The sequence below is a fragment of the Neopsephotus bourkii genome, unplaced genomic scaffold (genome assembly GCF_033783945.1).
Source record: "Neopsephotus bourkii isolate Nb327-2 ecotype Australia unplaced genomic scaffold, CSIRO-AGI_Nbou_v1 NB_1863, whole genome shotgun sequence".
In the NCBI taxonomy this organism is placed as follows: domain Eukaryota; kingdom Metazoa; phylum Chordata; class Aves; order Psittaciformes; family Psittacidae; genus Neopsephotus; species Neopsephotus bourkii.
The window spans coordinates 1,051,840-1,078,297 of NW_026902336.1; the positions used below are offsets into that span (position 1 = coordinate 1,051,840).

Below are 26,458 nucleotides of genomic sequence, written 5' to 3' on the forward strand. Positions count from 1 at the left end.
ATTAATCTGAGCTATTATTTGATGTTTTAAATTAAATTTGGGAGATAGTTTCCTGTCATAGGTATAAATATGGACCTAGCTTGGATAAGCTTCAGATTAGGTATTTTCTAATTAGATTTTTCTAAAGAAAATACCTTCTCTTGATATTAAATTTGTGATACTATATTTGTATTATTTATGGTCCTTTAGTCACTTGATATTTGTAAGTGAAGGTTACTAACTTAGTGATGTGCAGCACAATTAGAAGTGATATGGGGTGTTCTGTTTAAGTTTTCCAGATAGTGGGAACTAGATGATTGACGACAAACTTATATTCCTTTTAAGATACAACTCATGCAATGCGCCTGTGGAGTTTTGGTTGTGAGGCTAGGTTATTTCTCCGCAATGGAATCATAAATAAAAGTATGATGCCCTTTTGATTTTCTGTAGATAAACAAACCTTATTTTTTATGAGACTGCAGGATCATGTTTATGTATGGATTTCTTTGTTTCCAAACACCAGCTCCCACAAAGTGTGTGAAAAATCCCAGAGGCATAAGTGTATTTGAAAGGGTCACCTGTATTTATTGAGCATCTTGTCCTTTACAAGTATCATACAATGGCAGTGTAAACCCTCATGAAAATCCACCAGATGTGGTAACAAGGAGTAGATATTTATTGGTTAAGGTGTGTTGATGTGGTAAAAATGAGGTCAGCAGTAAGATGCATACCTGTATCTGTGTCTGTAAGAGCAAATCTAAGAGACTCTTCTCAGAGCAGGTCAGCAAGAGAGTGAGAGGCAATCATCACAGATTGCAGTGAGGGAGATTCCAGTTGAATATAAGGGTAGTGGTTGGGGAAATCACAATGTCAGTAAGCAAGCAGTGGAACAGAGGCCTGGAGAGGTTAGTTAGTCTTTTTTCCTTGAAGACATCAAAACCTCCACTGAGCAAGAGCCTGAGCAACCTGATCTAACTTTGATGTTGCCTTAGCTGGGATTAGGTGGCTGGACTAGGTGACATCCCACCAGAAATGCATACCCACACCCCACACCCCCCCCCCCCCCGAAATTATTCTGTGATGAGTGGCACCTATTTCTAAACAGCATCCTCAGAGCAGTGTTTAACATATCATATGTCAGTGAGCGGATGCACTATGGATTGCACAAACAGCCTGCCTCAAGAGGGAGGAAGTGCTGGGTTTGAGTACATAAGTCTGTGGTTCCCTGTGTGGGCTGAGCCAAAACTTTGTCAGACTTTGTATCTCTGAAAGGGGCAGTCTCCAAATGCCTGTTGAGTGTAGAAGCCTGTGAGATGTGAACTAGAGAGCTAGAGGATGTTTCTTGGTTGCCACTCTGATGCAAGGAGGCCCTGGTGCCAATCTTAGCTGTTGCATCCGACGCAGTGGAATGTGGATTTTGACTGCAGCATTTTCCTAAGAAGGTAACCTGCTCCAAGGAGCCTTTAGATAAACAAGAAAAAGCTATAAATCTCATGTCAACTTCACTTTTCAACTCAGCAGTCATCATGGAAAAAGCCGTGTGCTGTGTGGGTTTTGTATTTTAAATGGTGTTTAAATAGGGGTGCCTAATATGCCGTGTTCTTAATTTTGTGTAGTCTGCAATATTCCAGTTTTCAAGAACTGATTTCTGAATGATGATATACACTTAAGGGTCTTTTTTTACCTAAACACTTTTACCTGAGTTTCAAAGGCAAATGGGTCTAACTGTCAAACTGTAAAGAATATTTTGCATGAAACTTTGAAAGTACTTTTATATAACTAATCTATAGGGAACTCTTGTAGCTACCAGGAATAGAATTTTGTAAAAATCTGCCCCAAAATCACTATAGACTTCATATTGATGGAAAAATAGTAAATATTTGGACCAAAATTTATAATGTGCAGCAGTTTTTATACCATCAGAACAGTGTTATTTTGTTACTTTCTCATTAAGTATTTTGAACTGACAAATTATGTGGATTTCTGGAATAGTAGCTATACTGCACAATGCCACAATCTTACTGTTCCCTTTAGAGTGAGTTTATCAGGATCTGGCAGAGTTCTACAGGTACAGGTTGTACATCTAATCTATATTTTTGGTTTGAGGAATTTGAAACCAAAAATTGCCTGCAGAAACTAGTTTATGTTGCCAGCTTGCAAGAGTCCTGCTGCTTGGGTGATTTTTTGGCCTTTCTTTTTTGACATTTTGCATGCTGAGCAGCCATGACCAAATTTGGCATTTTCTAGATTGGAGACACAAGGATTTTTTTCACTGTGGTAACAAAGCCTATGGTAAGAAGGGAAGTTGTATTTCTGCTTCCACTTTTGAAAGAAATCTCTACAGTTGCATGAAGTAGAAAAATCCCCGACTTCTGGTTGATGTCTGTCCTTTACAGTTCTGTAGAAGTGCTGTTTCACTGAAGTTTTGGGATCTCACAGTGTACGTATATTTCTGATGTATATTTATAGAAGAAAAACTTATTCTCTAAGACTGCACTCCTACCTGAAGAAGGATTTCAAGGATCACTGTGTTTCCAGGAATTGCTGTTCCTTGGAATCTTTCATTGCAATTGCATGCCATGACCAGAAGAAAACAAAGTGCTCTCTTTTAGATTGGAAGAACATGGGCAGCACAAAGAAGGAAAAGGGAAAAAAAAAAAAAAAAAGAAAAGGGCAGGCTATGGTGTGTTTTGAAAATAATCTCTTTTTAGAACTGCTCATGACCATCTCTACTGAGCATTCTTACTTGAGTATGCTGCTTAACACAGCTCTGAGGGAGAGGCAGGTAAACTTCTCTGTGGCACAAGTAGTTAAGTTGGCCTTCTTTTGCTGAAGTGAAGTTTGTTGCCTCCTTTAAGAGCAACTTCCTGTAAGAGCAGTATTTCCACAGGCTGCATGCATTTTGGTAAAACGTGGCTGTTAATGCTCAGAATCAAGACATTTCCAGAATAATAAAAGTATTTTGAAACTGGGCAAAACCCTGCCAAAATGAATGAGTCTGTCAGGGGTAGGTGTTGGAGGGGGCACAGCTTGCACTGATCCTGGCATGCAGAAGAGCACATGTTAAACAAGGGACAGGACCTTGGGGCAGGGGGCTCAAATGGGGTGGCTGGGAGGAAAAGCATTCCTTTCATATAATCTGCTGTCTACAGCTTTGAAACCTGTTGTAGTCCATAGAGTAGAGAGTATATTTGCAGAGGGGAACCCTGAGTAGTTGTTTGCTGAAGTCCATTTGTGCTATTCAATGGTTTCTTGTTTGTGTTCCAGGTAAGCCATATCACCAGATCTGAGAAAGGGGATACTGCACACTAGCAAAGAAGCCAGCGGACTCCCTGTATCAAACACTCCTGGCCAGCCCTTCCACTGAGGTCAGCACTCTTAAGCTTGACATGGTTTTGTCTGATAAAAAATGATCTGCTACAGTGCTATAGAAGTAGCTGTCAGGCTGTTCTGGTTTGTTCTGCTTTTGCGAGATTGTGACATCAAGTGTATCTATCTCGAAGTTAAAAGACTTTTGATAAGTTTTCTAAGAAAATAGTCATCATTAGCAATACACAAAAAAGTGTAGCATTAGCAGATATTCTGTTTACTTCAAAATAACCAGATTCAGCAATTTGAATTTCTCAGAAAGTAAAAAAACGTGGACAGGAAAAAATCATGGTGAAGTAAAGGATAAGAACCAACAGGAAAAAAAAATCAGTAGTTGTTCTTTTCTTAATGGAAGTCCTGAGAAACATAATTTTTATGTGTTATAATAACATTTGTTATGGAATTGTTTTAGAGGAGAAACAATACATCTGCTATACAAAGAAGGTACAAAGAAGTCTTCCTGACTGAGGTTATCCTGCATCTGAAAAACTTGCAGTCTACATGCATGGTGGATAGTATATGGAATATCCAACGGGGCATCGAAACTCAAGGCTGAAAACTAAGAGTGACTTTATATAAAAGTACTGTAATTGCCTTTACTGAGTTCCCCTTTCCCAGGAAGTTTGAGACAAGCCATCCTACTTGTTGCTGTCTCTTTCCTAATCCTAAAATGTCTTCCCACCCTTACCGTGTTTATTCCTTTTTATTCCTGTTTAAAGCTATAAATTTAACAGGAGGTTTCTAAGCAGAGGAACATAAACCTGGCATGATTCAGGGCTGGTGATGGTGGAAGAAATTTAAAGCAAGATATGAGACAGATTTGAAAGACTATTTCATTGACAAGGTGACTTTCAAAGGGGTCAGTACCTTTTCTGAAAAACATACTTCATAGTATGATGCATGTGTTCTGCTCCTAAAATATACTTAATATTTATGTGTTACTAACTATGCTTATTACTTAAGGACTAGGTCAGCAAGGAAAAATTTACTTAGGGTCTTGGTCACCTTGTGTTGTCTATGCTATGGCAACTAAGCTATGATGTGTAGTAGTTAATTCAGAGCTACGCTAGGAATATCTGCATGAGATCTCAGCATAACTGGACTGTGTGAGGGAGTGAACCTTCTTAGTTTTTCAGGGTATGTTGCTAACATGAGCTGTAAGCTCTGATTTATTGCACCTTATGTGTTTGATTTGGCACAATAATTCAACAAATTTGAGTATGCCATGAAGTGTTTTAATAAAGAATAAGAAGGAAGATAAGGACTTCAACTGAGATGAAAGGAATGACATTCCTAACTGAGATTTGCTGCACTTGAATAATAGCAGTTTACTGAACCTTCTGCACTGAGGTCTGGCCTGCCTGCTGGAAAGGAGAAGAGGGGCCAGGAAGCTTGCCCATACTTCCGAAGATGGTAAATGACAGAAGCACGCAGAAAAACTTTTTTTTTACTGTAAAAGTTTCCATTAAAATGCATCTATTTTAAAACGGCAAACTGTTGCATCCTTATATGGCACACATGACCACCCTGTTTCATTATAGCTCTGTCCTTCCTGATGTGGGAACACTCAATGTAGTATACACAGCATTTATGTTTTATTGGTAGAAACTCCCTGCTGTTAAGATCTTGAAGAACATAAACCAATGGTAGAAGCTAGCTAGTGTGAATTAAAGCTTTCTTTCTGTAGTATGTGTCTGCAAAGACTCACTCTGTGCCCATTTAGCTTTCCAGGGACTATCATTTTTTATTTTGGGCTGTGGGCTGATGGCTTTTCTAAGCTTGATGCCCTAAAATTGCAGTGCCTATCCTGTGTGCAGGGGTATGATGGGGATGAAAAGCAGTTGTGCTCTCAGTGAGAGAGGCGAAGGTAGATATGTAAAGGATATTTTGGCTCTGAAGTGTAATGTGAACAAAATGGTTGACTTCACTCTTCATCTCTTCCACGCTGTGTGTCTGAATGTTGCAAGCCTGTGTTGTCTAGCTGGAACAGAGCTGAAAGGAGGAAATGGGACTAATGGTGCACTTTGCTTTATGTACCCCAAGGCAGGGAGAGAGGAGTTTCACAAGAGAAATAACAGGGCTCTTGGGCCTGGTTTACTTTATATTCCCACTGCATAGTGTCTTCCAGTTCTCTGCATGAGGTTAATTGAAATAAATCAACAGTAAGCAAACTGCTGCAGATTTAAATGCATGTAGATTCCAATAGGATTCTGATTATCTTTTCCTTTTGGAATGTGCCCTCTTGCATAAATGAATTTTATTGAGAACAAGTAACAGAAGGAAATAAAATACCAGGTCATGGTAGCACACAGGGCTCATATTTCGAGCATGGATTTTGCTGTACTTAGTTATAATGTTTAAGCCAACATATCTGTGACCTGCCTCATCTTCTTCCCCAAATACATAATCTATAAATACTCAATTCCTTTGAGTTAAAGTAATAGCAGAGGTCAACTTGTTCAGCATTGACACATCTCTGTTGTTTCCAGTGATCATTCAAGTATTTTTCTGTTAAAGGTAGCATTACAAACAAACTGATAAAAAATGACCCTGTGAATAACTTTTTCCCTGTCTACAAGTATAAAGCTGTGGCAATGGATAGAAGCAGAAAAATTTCCCTGCCAATCAGTCAATGTGGGAAGAACACAAAAGGTTCTCTTGATTATTGCGCAGATATGAGAGGAACAAGAAATTCTGTCAGCTATGGTACAAATCCTATGCAAATTAGTACCACAAGGGAGTCAGCTGTGCTCTGGTGAAGGACAATCTGAGAGTTATCATCCCAGTCTTGGGAAGTCTTGTCCTTATTCCAAGCCCAGGGGAAGTGGGTGCACCTGGAGGAAACCCTTCCCATGAGAAAACACAGATGCATAGACTTACGATGTAAATTGATTCCCAAGGGAATTGTCCTAAGGGCTGAGCCAAAAATCCTTAAGTTTCATACACGTGAGAAGAAACTTTCGGTCAGTCATTTCTGTTATGCTTATTCATGAATGAGGACACAGACTGTCAACCATCCTTGAAGGACAAATCTATTTCTAGAGTACTTTATGTAGGATTAGATCTCTGTACTTCACAAATACTCTCTATGCTATTCCTTACATTATGTTTTCCTTGTAAGAAACATTAAGGGGTGAGGCTTATTAATTTTCCTTTGGTAGTGTCACAGTTCCCCTGGTATCATATTTATATTGGATCTTCATTTGTGCCTGCATACTACTGTGTTTGTGCAGCTCTCCTAGAGCTTCTTTCTGAGACCATTTCAGGGATGATTTTAAATCTGCTTCTCCATCTACGCTGCCTTTTGTATAAGCTTGTGTGTTCCCACTGTTCAAAATTACTTCCTGCCAGATGGTCCCACGATTTAATGCATTCCCAAGTCTTGCGAAACAGAAAAGGCCTGAGCCAGTTTCTCAAAATATAGTCCTTAGGAATTTTTGTCCAAGTTAAAGGATTTCATTAGAATAGTAGTTTGCACCTTTCTAAACCCAAGCTGGGAGGTAATTTCTTAATGAAAAAAACAAACCAAAATGAAACAAAAACTCAAAAAAAAAACAACCCCACCCAACTTTTACTGTATTTTGGTTTAGAGATAAAATGCATGCAAAATGGATTAGTTTTTATTTTAAAACATCTTAATTGAACAGCTTAATTAAACTCATACTGGCATATTAAATAGTCCTTTACAAACTCATTTACATTTTATCAGGCATCTGTAGGGCAAATAAGCCTCTTTTCCTTTGATTTACACCCTGCATATTGCAGGTGATAGGAAAATGATTTAATATATAGGCTGGAAATATGAGAATTTTAATAATATGGTTTTCACTTTGTTGCTTTCCAATATCCTGATTACAGGCCTACTCTTATTTCAGCTTTGGTTATTCTAATAAAAATATTCTTGTAAGGGGCAGAAATAAATGTTTTTAGAACAGGATGCCATCAATAGGCAATCTGCTCAGCATGACTTGAATTTGCTTCCAATACCACCATTACTCATGGATCTCCCCTGAGGTATCTCTGGCTTCATAAATGAATATGTGGCTTTATATAAGGAAATCATTTCCTGGGTTTATGTCTACCTCCTGTTGTTTTAGAAAATCAGCTTAAAGACAAGAGAAGGCAAGTGTGCAGGCAAGGTGAATTGCCTTGTAATTTTACAACATTTTGGCATTTGTTATTTGTTTTTACCTCTGAAGAGAATGATTACATAAACCCAACTTCCTTTATTAGTAAAAGCAAACTTTTGTGTTGCCAGAAGAAAGTTTACATTTATAAACCTTACTGACTGATTTGACAAAAGAGCAGGGACTACTTGCCTTACTCCCGAAGTCTGTTGTGCCCATTTCCTCGTGGAAATAAAGTGACCCTTTCAAGTCTGGAGCACACTCTCCTTTCTAAGGTATGAAAAAGTGTTGGATTTCAACAGCTTTCCTTTGAAAATACTCTGACATGCAGTGTGTTTTAACAATACAATTTACTCAGAAGCAGCTGATTTTTGGAATTTCTCAAAAAATGGTTTCAGTGTTCATTTCAGTGTGAGGTTTCTCAAATAATGAGAATAAAATGGCTAATGAGAAAACTATCCCGTTATCCTGTTTTGGGAGCTGCTTTTTTGGAGGTGTGAATCCATGGTCTTCCTGGCTCACCCTGCCAGGTCTGACGGAGGAATTCGTTCCCTTCAGCAGTCAGCTGGTGGCAGCAGCAGAATTTAAAGGGCGTTCACATGTGCAAAATCACAATAGCCAGCGACCTTAAAATCTTTGGGAAAAGATAGCTGGTTTATGGTTTCTGCTGCTATCTTCCCTTCTGTGTACTATTCTCCTTTTGTCTTTCTTTCCTCCTGCCAAATTCACCTGAGCCTTACCAAAAGGAGAGGCATTAAGCCTACAGCCTCCACAGACTGGAAATTTTGCTGTTTCATTTTCCTTAGAGAATAATGGTGGTATCTCTTTGCTTTAGCAAACTGGAAAATGGAAATGAAGAGAAATACAACAAAGCTGCTGTGGCTCTTGATGTTCTCTGATATTGTGCTATTCAGCTATGAGAAATCACTGCGAGAGAGAGCTATCGAGCTGATGCAAGATGCGCGTTTGATCGATGGGTATATAAAATACGTTCAATTAAACCCTCTGTGAATCTGACAAATGAGAAGGGAATGCTAACGTGTGTTTGCAACAGTAGAGACATAGGCTGTTACTAGCACCTATATAGCAGTCAGTTACTGTTGCAGTGATTTATCAGGAAGGAATATTGGTTCAGATGGTACTTACTTACAGGATCTGGTTGTGCTAAATGCATTTGTGAAGTTCTGTTCGGGTGTTCTGGTTTAGCCCCAGCCAGCAATTTAGCCCTCCACAGCGTCTTGCTCACTCCCCCCTGGTGGGATGGGGGAGAGAATCAGAAGGGTGTAGGTTGTGATAAAAACAGTTTCATAGGTAAAGCAAAAGCCATATGCACAAACAAAGTGAAAAAAAGGAATTCATTCACCATTTGCCATGGTCAGGCAGGTGTTCAGCCATCTCCAGGAAAGAAGGGCTCCATCACACAGAACAGTTACTTGGGAAGAAAAGTGCCATCATGGAACCCCTTCCTCCTCCTTTCCCAGATTTGTAAGCTGAACATGACATCATATGGTAGGAATATCCCTCGGGTCAGCTGAGGTCAGCTGTCCTGGCTGGGTTCCCCTCCATGTTCTTTTGCACCCCCAGCCTAATCTCTGGTGGAGTAGGGTAAGGAGCAGAAAAGGCATTGACTCTGTGTAAACACTGCTCAGCAATTACAAAACATGCCTCAGTTATCAGTGTTATTTGTGTTTTCAGCAGAAATAAAAAATATAGCCCCATACCAATCACTATGAAGAAAATTAGCTCTATCCTAGAACATGGTGTTTCACCACTTAGTTATTATTTCCCTTTAATGTAATGTCCTTGTCTCCTTCCCATAATTTAATGGCATCTTTCAGTAGCAACCATTTCTGTACAAAGCTAGAAAGCAGGCATTGTACTTTAAGAGGGTACTCTTAAAACCTGAAAGAGTGATGTCTGTGGTAAGTGTATTTTGACCTGGGAACACAAATGCTCATTCTTCTGACAAAGGCAGCGCTGATTATTCTGCCACAAGTACTTATTTCCAAGAAGCAGGGTGGCTGATTTAAGTACTTCCACTCCTTCAGCAATGGTAGGGAGAAAAGTAGACACAGAAACACAATAGCTATGAAAATGGAAGAAACAAAATAAAATTACTTGCTGTCCTAATTAAGAAATGAAGCTTGTTTGCAAAAGAAAGGGGACTTTTAAGCATATATTACTGCAAGGATTATTGCAAATGAGTGGTCTGAGGGACTATGAACAATGGAAGAAATTACATTTGTGTTAGAAAGGGGAACAACTTATTTCTGTCGCAAGCCCTGTTTGTTTTCAATTCTAGCCACAATGACTTGGTACTGCGGCTGAGAATATTTTACCAAAATAGACTCAGTACAGTCAACCTAAGAGAACTCAACAAGACCCACACAAACCTTGTGAAACTTCAGGCTGGTTTTGTGGGAGCTCAGGTATGTACTGCCATGGTTGTGAATCTGAGAACATATTTATACATTTGCCTCCTTCTCAATCACAAACATACTCTGGGCTTTCGTTTTTACCTGTTTCTATTGAAAAAGAGAAAATTATGAAAATGAAAAGCCACAAACACTTCTCCATGATATCTGTGTTTCAGAAGTTTTATCTTTGATAATCTAGGTACCCTTACCCAAAACAGTGGTCTTTGTTTAGTGATAAGCAAATTAAACTTGTATCCACTTTTGTGTGTGTACTGTGGAGCAGCTGAGTGTGCCAGGAGGCTTTAATCATGTCTGGAGCAGATTCTCTTGCCCTATATCCTAACTCTTCTTTTGGGGGAAAAATTGCAGTGGCAACTCCCTTGTAAACTGCAGGAAATTATTCTGGTCTGTGCTCATGAGCTTCACTATTAGCAATTGAAATTTTTCAAGTTGAAACACAAGCTATTTTGTTTACTTTTCAATGTCTCTTTCAGTTTTGGTCAGTGTATGTTCTTTGCAGCGCTCAGAACAAGGATGCTGTGCGTCTGACCTTAGAGCAAATTGATGTTGTCAAGAGGATGTGTAACAGCTACCAAGAGCTTGAACTTGTGACGACTTCCCAAGGTTACACTCTTTCTTATACCAGAAATGTGTTAAATGGGGTTGTAGGAGTTATGTGCAAAACACACAGCTGCAAGCAGACAAGTTATCCTGCATTAAAGAGTAACTTTACTTTTGTTTTTTCCCACTGAACCACAATAACTGACTGTGCACAGCTGTAGCCCACTGCAGTCGTAAGAAAATTTGCCATACAAACATGCAGTAATATAAGCTCCTGTTCTATGCAATGTTGATATTAGTGCTTGCAATTTACAATAACAACTGTCACTTTGAGCTGCTTGTTTTTTATCTGCTATGAAATTACTTTCAAATTATCTTCTTTTGTTGTTTCCAGGTATCTCTGACAGTAGAAGGATTGCGTGTTTGATTGGAATAGAAGGTGGTCACTCCATTGACAGCAGTTTGGCAACACTGAGGATGTATTATGACCTTGGTGTTCGTTACATGTCTTTAACACATTCCTGCAATACACCTTGGTAACTAATGACACATTTTTGTGTGCACATCTAATGCAAAGTGGTGACATTTTCCAAGGTGGGGAAAAGATGTATACAGACACAGAGTTCACCTGTGAAAGACTCTGAACCAAATCAAGGATGATAGGGCTTGGGGTAAATCACTTGCCATTCGTCAAGTGGGAGACCAAATGATCTGTTATGTAGTGCTTGTTATGCTGATAATTTGGGAACTTTTAACCCTTGTTAACGGCACAAAGATGGTGAATGTGCTGTCTCCTTTGCTTTATTAGGAAAGCTACACAGGGGAAAAAAAAGGAAAAAAATGTACTAAAGTTGCATAAGATATATGTAAGAGGGAAATGCTATGTAGGTCAGCAGCAGTCAGCAGCCTTCAACACTGTCCTCTCTGGCCAGCTCAAAAGTGCAGGTCCCATGTGCAGCATCAGAGATGAGTACTTAGTTCTGTATCAGAATATTAGCACCTACTCCTTGCTGGATTGGCAAAATTTCTTCTTGTACTGACTCAGGGAAAGGAGAATTATGTGCAGAGAGGGCTGAAAAGCAGGCTTTCTGGCTGGCAGGTCAGTGACACTTCAGTTTATCTTTGCCCCCTGATGCGTGTTTAATCAGAAAAATTCTTACAAGCATCTCTTTGCTTGTCTTGCATTGCTTCACAATCATGCAACAGTTCTGAACATAAAGTCATAATGTCCAGAAAACAAAACCAGTTGTGAATGAGATAGTTATTATGTAGCTCATTTTCCCTACATTTGGCTGTGGGACATGGTAATGATTTTTATTTTGTGTAGCATAAGAACTTTCAGTTGCTGATACTGAGGTCTCCAGAATAATATGATATTTCTCCTTCTTCACCCCCCCCCCTTCCAAGGTCTGAATCATCATCTAAAGGAATGCACAACTTTTACCCCAATGTTAACGGTCTGACTGCATTTGGCCAAGTAAGGATCTCTTTCAAAAATGTTAATCTAAGCAATCTCTCATGCAGCTATGAACTTCTGGCCTTATTTTTCCTAAAGTGACTTATTAAAAATTAATTACTGGAAGTTTTTGATAGTTAGGAGTTGCTCAAGTTCAGTCAAACCAAATTCCCTGAATGTTCTTTAAGGTAAAATAAGTGGTATATTTAATTTTAACAAATTTTTTAATACAGATCAGATATATGAATATGTGGAAGTACTGGGATATGAATAACAGTTGAAATGACTTACAGATTGACTGAGTTTTCTAAATTTTGGGCGCTTGGTTGTGTGCTAGTTAACTGTGAGTGAATAAACTACTGTTCAATTCATAGGTAAACAGAAAACCATACAGGCACAGAGTATTTATGACTAGCTGACAGCTCCAGAATTTATTTATCTGTTTATATATATCAGCTAAACTGTTTCCTTTAAGGAAATTTAATACTGGCACTTGTCTGTTTTAGGAAGTGGTAAAGGAGATGAATCGTCTGGGTATGCTGGTAGATTTATCTCATACTTCAGATATGACAGCTAAAGCTGCATTGAGTATCTCAAAAGCACCAGTAATTTTTAGCCATTCCTCAGCGTTTTCTGTTTGTAATCACTCAAGAAATGTTCCTGATGATATCCTCCAGAAAGTGGTGAGCAGTATGGTGGGGGTTTTTTGGTTGGTTGGGTTGGGTTTGTGTGTGTATGTGTGTAGTTTTTGTTTTGTTTTGGGAAGGTGTTTGGATTTATTGATTTGGGGATTTATTTATTTTGTTTGTTTTAGTGGTCTGAGGCAAACTTGCACATTCAAGTCATGGTGCTTACTTTTCACTCTCTTGTATCTGAATTGGATTTATAAGAAAATCCTGAAGCAGCGAGCTGCATGTTTGCTTCTTGAGACATTTTATTTGGGTTGTATATTTTCTTCGGCTACAAAAAATGAAGTGTTTACAAATAGTTTGAGTTCCTGGTTGAGTTTGTTTGACATGGACTGGACTTCTGCTCATTCAGACTACATGTGAATATAATAAATCCACGGTAAAGGACAGAGAAGCAAAGCTTTGTGTTGCCATCTGAGCTTTGATTTTTACAGAGTGTTATTACGCTTACTGATGGATGGATGGATGGATGGATGGATGGATGGATGGATAGGTGAAGTCTCTACATGAGATGTCCATGAGGTTTGCAGGAAAGACAAGTTTCCATTCACTACCTGTCTCTGCATATCTTTCAGAAAAAGAACAAGGGAATTATCATGGTGACTTTCAATGCAGATGTACTGGCCTGTGGCAGAAAAGTTGTTAATGTTTCTACCCTTGCAGGTTTGAAATTAATATACTGACGTTTTTGTGGGTGGCTTCTATGAATTTCCTGGTGTCTGTGTCTTTTTTGAGACAGCGTAAATTTTAGTGTCTGTTTATTCCCTTCCACACCTTACCCCAGCTCTAGGTAATTTTGGAGCTAATAGTCATTAAACAATAACAAGAGGTACAAAGTGTGTAGCTGGAGGACATGATGCTCCCAAATGAAGCCAAGAACCATTAACCCCAAAGAAGCTGCTATCTGCTTAGGTCTTAAACCTTTGTAATTAGAGTGGAAAACATAGGTATGTAATGGGTAATGAAAAATCTGTTTGTATATGTGGGGTACTTGTTGGAAAACAATGTGCTGTGATGATCATGTCTTTTTCCTCATTTGTATCTATCTCATCAGTGTAGCTTTTATTTTTGATGATTGCTACTTGATGTCCTTAATAAGAGATAACATCTAGTTAAGCAATAGTAAAATACATCAACTGCATTATTAAATTTTAGTTTGGATGTCTTTTGGCTTTTTATTAACATGATTTGGTTAAGAACCCATGATTAAGGAGAAAAGTAATCTAGTACCAATATGTCTGAACTACTTCTTCTTGCTGGATGCTTAGATATTGTTGTCTTTGACATTTTGTTTCAGACCACTTTGACCACATAAAGAAAATTGCAGGTTCAGAATCGATAGGAATTGGTGGTGACTATGACGGAGTAGAACGGTTAGTAAAATTGCACATATATTGATATCTGCTCCTTAAATTAGGAACGTTTTAAATCCTTTTAGGGAAAAAAGGTACATTAAGAGATCATAGAATAGTTTGTGTTGGAAGAGACCTTAAAGCTCATCTAGGTCCAACCCCCTGCCACAGACAGGGACAGCGTGCTCAAAGCCCCATCCAACCTGGCCTTGAAGAGTTACAGCAAGTTGTCTTGTGAGGAGCACTAAACCAATTTTTATGAAAACAAGGCACAACTGAGTTGTAGAACTATATGAAGCAGTGCTACAAATGCGGAAACAGATTCTAATACTCTCTGGACTCTGCAATTGTGAGTTCTAGGCAGTGGTTTACACAGACGAAAACATCAAGAGAGTGATTTCCTCTGGGAAGCCAAAGATTAGTAACAGAATGCCTCAGGCTTTACATGGTTGATAGGTTAGCCTAAGGAGATAATGCACCACTCTTCCCTCCGCTATTACTTTCTAGTGGGGAAAGCCCAACATGTGAATTGATTCCTGCTTTTGAGGCTTGAAAAGTGTTTGAGACAAGTGTTTGAGACAAGCAGATCACAGTGGACAGCTTACAACATAACCTCTCCTTCTCACTCCTGAGCTAGTGTTGTTTCAGCACAGGAAATAAATGCAGATTAGGTAGCATTTGCTGGCCTATTTTTATGTTTTATCTTTCTGTTGAATCTTTTTTTCCCCTGCCCCCTCCCTGGGGTCAGAAACACTTTGGTATGAAAGTCACAATCAGACTCACATCTGTAAAGCAGGATCACAAAAACTGTGTCAGCTCACATGAGTCTTAGCTAATAATAACTCTGAAACGATAACCTCCAAAATAAAGCCACAGTTTGCAATGAAAAGACACATTTTATTGCATGCATTTTTGCAGAGACAGACCATCAGTTTGATTGGTCCTAAGTCCTGGTAGAAAGTAAGGGCATGGATTTCTTGAGATACGCTTATCAACACATCTCCACAGAAAAGAAAAAGAACAGAAAATGTTAGTTATCCCAAAACAAAGTCAAAGATTCATGGAAATACAATTTAAAAACATCTATTTAATGCAGGTTTTGCATCTTCTAATTCCTTTTTTTTTTTTTTTTATAAGAATTAGCACAAGACACAGGTCAATTTTGCTTACTGTAATTTCTTCAGTAGAGAATTCTGAACAGCTTTTGTTTCACTGCCTAAATTGCTGAATTCAAAACAATGTTATTATTCTAATTATATGTTCTTTGGGAAAATGACTTTGTAAACAACAGAGTACATAGAATTGCCTGCAACTCCTTAGTTCATCATGTGTTAGGAGGTTCTCTCTTGTTCTCAGTTGCGCAAGTGGATTGTACCAACTCCATCTGTGATGCAGCTGTTTCTTCTTACTCTAAAGGCCAGATAAAGAGTGGGTTACTGCATACATGAATTTGGTTTTGTGTTTTGCACTTCCATCTTTTAATATGCTCCATACTATTGTTTTACCTGTACACAAGTGCATCTTAATTCCAGAATACTCAGTTGTGCTCTGTTTATGTGATCATCTGTGCAGAAAAAGCCTCTAATTTTGTCCCAGCCCTGATTCTGTTTGCCAGTTGAATTCTTAATTATTTTTTTAACTTCTCAGAGGAAGCGCTGGGTCTAAAGTGAGCTCACTCCAAATGCAAATATGTGCAAAAGACTAATTAAAAATATTTTTCTGCATGTTTTTCAATGCTATGTGCTGAATGTTCTTGTGTGACTCTTGCCAACAGTTTCCCCGAGGGATTGGAAGACGTTTCTAAATACCCTTCTTTGATTGAGGAACTTCTTAGAAGAGGATGGAACGAAACTGAACTGAAAGGGGTCTTAAGGGAGAACTTCCTCCGTGTCTTCAGAGAAGTGGAAAATGTAAGATTAAAACCAAAACTGAATCTTGATTCTTAATAAAAGGGAGAGAGAACTTTGCTGCTGGCTCCAACCCACCATGAGAGAGCTATGAGGGATTGTAAGCACTTAATGCAATAATTACAAATGCTGGGAAAGAACCCCAGATGGCAAGAGAGTGTTAGCAGAATAAGGGAAAGTGAGAGGGTGGACAAAGCTCTTTGGAACTTTTTCTCCGTGTGGTAATCTGATAAGTACACATCACTGACTTCTCAATAGAATCACTTCATGGTTTGGAGGAACTGTAGACGTACCAGCATCACAGTCTGGCTGTGTTTGCTGGTGCAGTAAGGAATGCTGTCTTCTGCAAATCAATTTAATTCCTGTCATGGGACCTTGCTGCTACCCAAAAGGCTTCTCCCATGACCAGATCACTAACAAGCATAAACATAACACTAAATTACGAACTTTATGTGTAAATGTTAAATGCTAATCCAGAAGGAAGAGGGAGGAGCAAAGGGAGAGACTGTACCAGAGTAAGGACCCCCTAAATGTTAACTGTTTCAAAAGCATCTGCTGAAACTCACAAACTGCTTGTCTCATGCTGTTTTTATTTATGAGGATAAGTAAGTAGATATTATACACAAAACCTTATAGACAACATATATTTCACAGTGATACTTGTTCCAGTGAAAAAATGCCTTGGGGGCATGTTAGATGAACAGAAATCAGGGAATTCTGTACTGTTCCAGTTAATGTACCTGATGCCGAGTTGCACGTGTGGCAGACTGACGTTATGAGGAGGTTGGAACTCATCACACCTAGCCAATCTGTGAGATTAAGTAATTTTTTTTCCTTCTAAATTAGAGATGTTTGGAGCTCTGTCTTGAGACTGTGCGCTGACTTCAGGGAAGAAAAATGATGAGTTTGTTTGCTTAAGGTTTTCCAGCTAATGCATTCATATGTGGATGGAGCAAAGACAAAGAACAGCCACATCTGTGACTCTTGCCTGTAATATGTCTGTACTGAATTCTGGAAAGTGTTTCATAAGAATGCAAACATCAGAATAATTATCTTGATTTCCTCACATTCGTATGTGGTTTTGCAATACTGTTCAAGTTGATTCACTTGAAATAGCATTGAATTTGCTAGCTGCATAATGCTTTTTCCTATTGTGTCTGTCTGGCTTTCAGGGGCAATCTTTTGAATTTTTCTAGGTGCGGAACCTTAGCAGACTAATGGATGTAGGTGAAAGTGAAACTCCACAAGAAGTACAAAACTCCTGTCGCCTAGATCTACGTAATCATCAGCCTCAGAAACTGAGGTCTTTTGGATTTTCTTCTGTGGCACAACCTTTGAGTCTGACACTTGTAACTATATCACATTTAATACTGTATTATGAATTGTGAGCCTTATGGAGACTTGAGAGAGATATATGGAGTAATTTGAAATGCAACTAGTTATCATTTGGGGATTTTGTTAAGGTAAAGCTATGCTAAATATTTTAGATCATTTCTTTAAATTTGCCTGCATACTTGAAAGTTAATGTAGTTTTTAAATGCTGTCGCAAAAGTATTTGGATTTTAAAGTGATAAATTCTGTGTCATCCTGGCTAAACCAGTTCTAACATTGTTAATGGAAAGTATTCACATCTAATGAAGAAATACTCTCATACACACTGGATTCCAGAGTCAGCAGTTCCACACAAGAACTAGAGAGCATGATTGACAGCTGTGCTGAGATGTTTTCAGATATTGCTTATTAAATCATACAACTTTCATTATCAGTTAAAGGCTTAGTCAGAAAAGACCACCCTCTGGTATATGTAGAAGAGTGCGGGTTTTGGGAGGCAGGTTTTTTGTTGTTGTTGTTTTTGCTTGTTTGGGTGTTATTTGTTGTTGTTTTAGTTTGGTTTTGTTTTTTAAAATGACAAGATGGATAACATAGAATCATAGAATGATTTGGGTTGGAAAGCACCTTAAAATTATCTAGTTCCAGCCTCCCTGCCATGACACCTCACTCTAGACCGTGTTGTCCAAGGCTCTGTCCAGCCTGGCCTTGAACGCTGCCATGGATGGAGCATTTACCAGTTCTTTGGGCAACCTATTCCAGTGCCTCACCACTCTCACAGAAAAGAACTTCTTCCTTGCATCTAACCTAAACTTCCTCTGTTTAAGTTTGGACCTATTACCCCTTGTCCTATTGCTACAGTCCCTGATGAAGGGTCCCTCTCCAGCATCCCTACAGGCCCCCTTCAGATACTGGAAGGCTGCTAGGAGGTCTCCATGCAGCCTTCTCTTCTCCAGGCTGAACAGCCCCAACTTTCTCAGCCTATCTTCATACGGGAGGTGCTCCAGTCCCCTGATCATCCTTGTGGCCTCCTCTGGACTTGTTCCAACAGTTCCATGTCCTTTTTATGTTGAGGACACCAGAACTGCACGCAATACTCCAGGTGAGGTCTCACGAGAGCAGAGTAAAGCGGCAGGATCACCTCCTTTGACCTGCTGGTCATGCTCCTTTTGATGCAGCCCAGGATACGCTTGGCTTTCTGGGCTGCAAGCGCACACTGAAGCCAGCTCGTGTTCATTTTCTCATCGACCAGCACCCCCAAGTCCTTCTCCTCAGGGCTGCTCTGAATCTCTTCTCTGCTCAACCTGTAGCTGTACCTGGGATTGCTCCAACCCAGGTGTAGGACCTTGCACTTGGCATGGTTAAATTTCATGAGGTTGGCTTACTTCCTGTCAGTAGTTCAGCTAATAGGTTCATAAGTCATTGGAAAACTGCCATCTGTAGTCTCTTTTCACAGAATTAGCACTGAAATAGTAACTGGATAATACTTTGATATAACTAATTTCACCATACTACAGATATTTGTAGCTTATTTACTTATCTATATTTGTTTGACAGCTTTGCACAATGAATAATTTGTAACCTCACAGCAAAACATATACATGAAATTTAAATAAAATATTGTTTAAAATCGTGTATAGATACTGACATAATATCACAAAACAATGGCATGTTCAGAACTCCAGAAAAACCTGGAAGAACCATACAACTCTGCTGCAGAAAGAAGGGCAGCCTATCATAAGGGCTCTGGGTCAGCTTTTCACAGGGAGATAGCCTCCCCCGTAAGAGGCAGGATAAAGTCAGGTTAAGTTTAACCCTAGAACATCCTGGATGTAGGCAGTCAGCCTCATCTTCACTCAGATACCACCACCTAACCTGTAAAGGAGTCTCAGAAAGTGCCTGTGGAAGGGGGACATGGGTAACTCAGTCATTGCAGTGAGTTCATGATACCTGTGGTAAATCAGTTGCTCAAACTAGTCAAGTCATAGAGAACAAGTCTTATGGTTGCCTGCACCAAGCTGGGATAACATCTATTTCACAGTATTTCTTACAGATGTGTGATGATCTAGAAGTCCCCTTTTCCATTACTGGCTACAGTGTTAATTTGGAACGCTTCAAATAAGCTGCTTGTGTGAAACTAACATCAGAGTGCATCATCAAATGGAATCTTACGCATGGTGCAATGATTATGCACATGGTACCTATGTTATCTAACAGATGCAGTTTATTTTTCTTAAATTATCAAAATCACATACATCTAAACATGATATAAAGGCATCTCATTAGAATTTTATTTCAGAAGTAAAATGTCAGATGTGGCTGTGACTACTGTCAGGAGAACTACAGTGACACTACAGTATGAATGGTAGTGTCTCCAGTTCTACTGATAGCAGTATGTAGAAGCAGTTACAACACTGCACTTGTAATAGCTCAAGCATAAAGTGATTGAACTCTGATTTCTGCCTCCCAGAGGAGAGGATGCTTCATCTTGCAATTGAATGCCTTTCCCCTGCACCAATTAATAACAGAAATTTGCACTGGTAATTTAAAATGCATGCTAGCTCAACTGACAAGAGTATATTATGGCTAGTGGTGTTAGTGGAGTATCAGATATAACAGAGATATCAAATTTGTAGCAAGCTTTGTTGCTCCCAAATGGAAGAATGCAACTCATTATTTACCTCTCCCAAATACTGAGTTGTGCTAACATAAATTCTGAAAAGTTTTTACTCTTTCTGTAAGTATCAAAACTGATGTACTATTAAGCACTTTAGGCTGACTTTCTAAGACGCAGACTTCAAGGCATCTTTAACAATCTGAGGCCCATGCTTTCACATGTGTGATAGGAACAGCCAAGAAACAACAGACATAATTTTGATGTAGATTATTGATTTGAGTCTAAAAGTTTGATGCCATTGCCCTTCCCCCAGTGCTATCCTTTTTCAGATTAATGAGCTGTAGCACCCTCAGAAATAAATAACTTCAGTTTGCAGCTGTCTCAGCTGGGTAGGTCGTGATGCTAGAGCCCAAGCCTAAAATGTCTGTTGCTGGTCTAACATATACAGATGATCTGTTATGTAAAATGTGAGTAGTCCAGTTTCATGTATTGAGCTACTCAGTATGTGACTTGTCTGAGTCATGGAAGGAGTCTTGCATGGTTTACATTGGATGTGGACTACTGAAATTTGCCAGTGTTCAACATCTACATTTCTTCTTGCATATTGTTGAGCTACCTAAGCAATATGTGAGTATATTTCTATTTTTCAAGGTCAGTAAACACCATGTATTCAATTTAACCACCTATATAAGTTTATTAATTTCTGTTTGATCTTGAACATAAAGTTCAGTGGACATGTGCACCACACAATCAACACTGAAAAGCCGGGTTATCAGTGCATCTCTATCACCTTCTGGAGTATGGTGCAGTGCTAAAGCAGTTCATACCACTGTCAACTTCAGCTGCTGCAGTCCTACCCTCCTTTGTTGTGAGGGTGCAGATCTAGCCAAAACCTAATTGTTCTCCTTCGTGAAGTGATAGGCTTCCTGATCATGTCAGTGATTGGGTTAACCACTTTCAGTGCTAGTTGATGGGAGGAGTGGAAAAGCCGAGTAAGGCTGCAGCAACTTGGATTTCTTCCACTTCCTATTGAAAGCAGCAAGTCCTCTCTTTGCTCTTCTTTGGATTGATACATAGGAAATTATTAAATTGCTTCATATTCCGAAAATGTAACACACCTAAATTATAAAAATATCAATTAACCAGAAGATTCTTCGCACCAACAGTGGTTTTCATTTGCTCTTAAGATTTGCTGAATTTAATTCACAGACCCAAAGCAGTATGTCAGCAGTTCTCCTGAACTATTTTCAGGACAGACTGTGATGCTTCCCAAGCCTTCTTGGGGTGTTTTTGAAGGCTTTATTCAGTATTTCAAAGACTAATTTTTCCTTTTTTTTTTTTTTTTTAATCTGGTCTTGATATTTTACCTATAAACCTTACATCTATATAGTACAACTTGAGATGGTGGGTGTTTGGTGCTTCTGTAATTTTTCTTTTTTTAATCTTTTGAAACCAGAGAAATGTAAAAGCTTTTTCAAGCTTTCATACTTGTTTAGAAGTTCATTATATAATTTCTGCCAGAGGAAAACCAAAATTTGTGGCAATGGGAAGCATTTTTGTCCCATTTCTGTATTTCACAGATGCCCAGGATTTGGTGACTGAGTTAGAACTTCTCAGTCACTTGGTCCAGTATTTACCAGATGAGCTGTTCATAGCCTGTTTCACTTCCTGTCACTCAAGTTGCAAAGGTGGAAATTCTTTCCCCAGTGTCTCAGTGTTTGAGAAATTATTGCAAGCTGAGAAGCTTTATTTTTTTTGGGGGGGTGGGGGGTGGGGTGTGTTGTTTGGGTTTTTTTCTTGCTAAGCCATGAAGGACCCTCATTCCCTAAAGCTGTGACCTCAGAAAGATTAGACTTGGCTTAGCTGCTTCTGTCATGAGGCAATAAATGTGGGGGGAAGCTAAATAAACACAGTTCAGCATTTAGCTGCCCTGGGTTTAGCAGTAGCAGTCATTTTTCTCCTTCTTGGTAGCTGGTGCAGTGCTGTGTTTTGACTTTCGGCCTGGGAACAGAGCTGAGAACACCAATGTTTTGGTTTGGCCAAGGACTTTGTGAGCCTCATGCTCTGCCAGGGAGGAAGGGAAGCCGCGAGGAAGCAGAGACAGGACACCTGACCCAAACTGACCAAAGAGGTATTCCATAACACAGCACGTCATACCCAGGATCTAAGTGGGAGTCACCTGGAAGGGCCAGGGGACTGTGGGGTTGGAGGAGATATCGGTCGGTGCTTGGTCAGGCTGGGGGGGCGAGTTATCAGTTGGCTGGTGCTGAGGTGTTGTATTCTCTTCCCTTGTTATTTTCTTTATCATTACTATTATTGGTGGCAGCAGTAGTGATTTGTGTTATACCTTAGCTACTAAACTGTTCTTATCTCAACCTGTGGGAGTTGCATTCTTTTCAGTTTTCGTCTCTGTCCCTCCAGGAGTAGGGGGAGGGCAAGAAGGGGGGAAGTGAGTGAAAACACTGTCTGGCTAGGTTTAAACCACAACAAACTTACACCACAAAACTGCTGCTGCTTCTAACCAAGGCTCTAGCCTTAACCATCTGAACTCAAATGAGTGGGCACTTAAGTTTGCTGTTTCTTATTGCTTCTCCCCAGATTGTTTTGTAAACTTCACTAGGATGATTCTTTCCTTTACAGAATGGGTATTTTCTCTGAAGCCCTTTCTCAGCACCTGGTTTCACTGTTTTCGTAAAGTATTTCTTTTGCCCATTCTGCAGGGTAAGAAGAGCACAGAGCCCAGGAAGCAAGAACTCAAGCTCCCCCGAGGGTTGTTGCTGAGAAACAAAGATTAAAATAGCTAAGATTAAAAAACTGAAGCTAACACATGTTTTGTCAGACAAATCAAAAGAAGGTCCCTTCAGTCTGGATTATAAACATTTGGAAAAAAGTTCAATACAGCTTTGAAAAGTCCATTTGGATTAATTTTCCTGAGTGTCCTCCTGTAGTTAAACTCAGCATCTAAAGAATCTTGTCTAGGCCTATGCTCAGTTTCTTCTTTGAGCCCTTTCTTAAAAACAGACCACAACAAACCACTAAGTGGCATTTGTTTCAGCATATTAATTGTAAATTAAGACTAAACTGTAATGTTTAACAAGTTAGTGGAGAAAACTCTGATCTAGTTCTTATTTGAATTTACAGAATCTGGTTGAGGGGGGGAGAAAATGTCTAAGACTTAGTAACCTGTCAGTGCCTAAAGATGAAACTAAGGTATCTTTGTAGAAATAGCTATCCACATATCAAATACAATTTTGAGTAATTTTAGAAGTGAGGCAGACATTTGAGGTAAATTGATTTCGAAGATAAGTAGCGCCATTGCGTCCTCTTGTGGTCATTTAATGTCTAAGCTGTGACATGTTTTTCACAACAGGAGCAAAATTTGCAGTTGCAGTTAGCGTACGAGCTGCCATGTAAGTGTAAAGTGACCCTTCCTTGCCTTATTTTTTTTCTTTTTTCCAGGAAACGGCATATGGGAGATTGCACATCGCATCTCCCACAGGCTCTTACTACTCTGTTCCAAATTCTTTACATGTGGAAGTACGCACTGCGGTCCTCTCCAAAGGACCTCTTTCAGCACTGCTTGTCTTTGTCACCAGTGAAGTAGATCCCGATCGTTGTCAGCGAGAAACCTTTACAGCCAGGTTGCCAGTTTCCTGCCTGCTTTGTCCACAAAGCTGGTGTGATCCTCGGATGTGGGGAAGCAGGAATGTGCTGAAAACAAGTTCACTACTGGTCATGAACTTGCATAATTTCTGCCAAGGCTGACGTCCAGGGAAGTTGTACCGTGGCAGTGGCAATTTTTGCTTTGTTATTTTTTTTCCAGTGGTCAGCTCTGAGCTATTTGTCACCCAGGTTCCACTCCAGTGAGAAAAAAAAATCTTTGAAAACAGTAAGTAATATTTACAGATCCACTGCCGTGCCAATCCCATCTTTTTTATTTACAGAGTTTTAAATATCTGTATTCATGTTTTTACAAACATGCTGGCTTCAAAACTTGCAAGTATTTTTACTTTTCAGGTATCAGGGCTTTGTGCCTAACTGTATGGGAGATAACTGAGCAGGGTTTCAGTTTCCCAGAGGTTTTTTTTTACTTTGTTAGATCTATGCTGCCTATAAATCTGCAAATCCTACTTCTGTTCTAACTGGAACATTTTTTTTATTTTTTTTTTTTTTCTGGGACACTACCCTGCTACTAACTTGCTAATCCAGGATATCTTGGAAATACTTTTCATGTCATATGGTTTAGAAATGTCTCATGGTTTCAAAGTGTAAGCTCATAGATTGTTCCACTGACACAGAGGAGAGAAGCATTATATTGGTCTGCAATAATAGCAGAGATACAATATAACTGTATCTAAACCATCAGAATACAAGTATTCCACTCAAGTTTCATGTATTTTGGATAAACACATTTTGGGTGTTATCTCTTAGGCTTTCAGGGCAGTGTATCCTAAGCAAGACGTGTTCTGACCGGGGACATAAACATTAGTTAGCAACAGCGGTAACTGGGCAGGTTATTCCACCAATGAGGCATTTCAAAGCTTCCTTTACAGAAAGCTAATTTAAACTTTCTACAAAGCTTTTTGAGGTATCATGTTATTATGAAGAGCTCCAAACACTGTTAGTGGCAATGCAATTTTACAGATGAATAGAAAAAAATTCTGAGAATGATACTTTTTGCTTGGCCTTTATTTTTCTAGTTAGAAAAAGTAAACTAGTTTGTCTAAAATTAGCCATCCCTTCACGACATTCGGGAAGGGAAGGTAAGAAAAGCTGTCCTCAAACAGTTTCAGATACTGGGTCATCCTATTCCTAAACAAACGGCAAATCATGTTTTACCAAGCGGTTGAAGAAGTGTCACATTTTGTTGTTTCATGGAGGTTTTATCGTATCTTTCAAGCCTATAAGCAAATAATTACTCAAAAGCTCATTTATAAGGCCTTTCTGATGTGTGATCCCTTTGTGAGGGCTGAGGCAGCCTGTTCCCTCTACTATACCCTTAGAAGTGATCTCTAAAGCTGATATTAATTCTATGTTCGCTTTCTCCTAGGATGACTGTAGGAGCATCACGAGAACTTGTGAACTGCTGTCTGCTAAAGAAGGGATGAAACACCCTGCACATGTAAGTCAAGTCTATTTCTGAGACAGCTGATACAGCGTGCAGTCACCATCTTGTGCTGGGCTGTAAAAGCCAAGCTATCTTTGTTTGAATGCTTGAGTGTTGCCCCCCATAATAAGAAGTGTTCAAGCAAACTTGGCTTTGCGTGCCTGCCCTAAGGATTTGTATAAGACTCTTCAGCATTTATCAAACTGCTCTTCTAGATTTAAGAGTTTCTCACACAATCTTTTTCTTTGAGTCACATGGCATAATTGTTTACTGTGAAAGCATACTGACCTTTCAGCTAGAAGCTTATACTCACTTAAGGTAGTTCACAAATACCCAGCAGCTTACTAATTAAGAACTGAACTGTGTCTTCCATGATTTGTATGTTACAAACCATTTTAAAAGCAGCTCCTGGCTGCGTATCAGACAGATCATAAATTTTCTAATGTTTAGACTGCTAATTTCACTGCTGCTGTTACTGTACACTAGCGTACCGACAATTCAAGCCTTTTCTCATCTAGCAAGCCTTGATTCTGCTAAGTTGGTCTTAATGTTTTTCACAGTGAAACCACAAGACGTTTGTTTATTTAGAAGTGCAGTTTTTCTCTGTTGGGGGTGGGGATATGTGGTGTGCAGAGGCAGAGAAAAAAAAAGACATTAACATTACTCTCTCTGCTCTTTGTTTTCACTGACCAGTCTGTACCCATACGAAATCATAATCCCAAATTCCATCTAGCTTTGTAGAAACAGCTAATTATTTTCATCCCCATTAGACAGTAATGTGGTTCTCAGGTAAAATTGTCTCAGATAAATACTGTAGTACTATAGATAATTTCAACCTCATATTTGTATCAGACAACTTCTAAGCTTACAATGGCTACTCAAAGTAACAATCAGTATTCATACTAGGGAGGTGGGGAACAAACAACAAACAAAAGTCAGTCACCCAGGTTGAAATTTCGGTTCTCTTACAAACCAGTTGCTAAACAACAAAGTTGATACGGGTAGATAAATTCTTATCTTTAAACATGGGCTTTCCACAAGTCAGTAAAGAACCATTGTCTTTAGACAAAAGAAATATTTTTGCTTCGATAAACTTGAATAGTTTCCTAGGGCTAAATTCTCTCCTAAGGAATTTGGATATAGTTTCCATTCCAGAGAGGGGAGTTGCTGGTATATGTGCAAGAGCTTAATTATATTTATTTTTTTTTCCCCTCGTGGGGTACAATTTCATTGCCATTGATTCCATGATATTAAAACATTTTGTGGTGGCATAGATGCATTTTTTTGGTACCTCAAGACAGACGGCTCCTGGCCAGACCTGCTTTCAAAAGCAAGATGAGAAGGAACTGCCCAGTTTAATTCTTTTTCCTGAATAAACATGACTCCAAAAACATTAACTCATGAGATTTCTTTTTTATAATCCCTGTCTCCTTTTTCTAGGACAGTTTACTTAGACCAGACACTTCCACTCAAAAGCTTTACAAAGTGGAAAACAGGAAAGATGACAACAGAAGACTAGGTATGAGCTAACTTGCTTAAGGGTGAGTT

General features: G+C 39.2%; 1 protein-coding gene across 1 annotated transcript; it reads left to right on the forward strand.

Moving 5' to 3' along the window:
• The first annotated feature begins 1,243 nt into the window (after positions 1-1,243).
• On the forward strand, positions 1,244-17,519 carry LOC133207324 (dipeptidase 2-like). The gene is made up of 12 exons (XM_061344122.1): positions 1,244-1,421; positions 3,247-3,347; positions 8,311-8,452; positions 9,778-9,904; positions 10,387-10,516; positions 10,848-10,989; positions 11,861-11,930; positions 12,416-12,592; positions 13,174-13,261; positions 13,896-13,971; positions 15,725-15,860; positions 17,054-17,519. Exons 3-12 carry the CDS (start codon positions 8,322-8,324, stop codon positions 17,243-17,245), a joined length of 1,269 nt encoding a protein of 422 aa, XP_061200106.1. The 5' UTR covers positions 1,244-1,421; positions 3,247-3,347; positions 8,311-8,321; the 3' UTR covers positions 17,246-17,519.
• The last annotated feature ends 8,939 nt before the right edge of the window (positions 17,520-26,458 follow it).

What these genes read in the sequence shown, in the direction of transcription:
- LOC133207324 (XM_061344122.1), top strand. Translation starts at nt 8,322, where the DNA reads ATGGAAATGAAGAGAAATACAACAAAGCTGCTGTGGCTCTTGATGTTC. An exon ending in CATTCCTGCAATACACCTTG is followed by an intron (nt 10,990 to 11,860) that starts GTAACTAATGAC and finishes CCCCCTTCCAAG; the next exon opens with GTCTGAATCATCATCTAAAG. An exon ending in GTCTGACTGCATTTGGCCAA is followed by an intron (nt 11,931 to 12,415) that starts GTAAGGATCTCT and finishes TGTCTGTTTTAG; the next exon opens with GAAGTGGTAAAGGAGATGAA.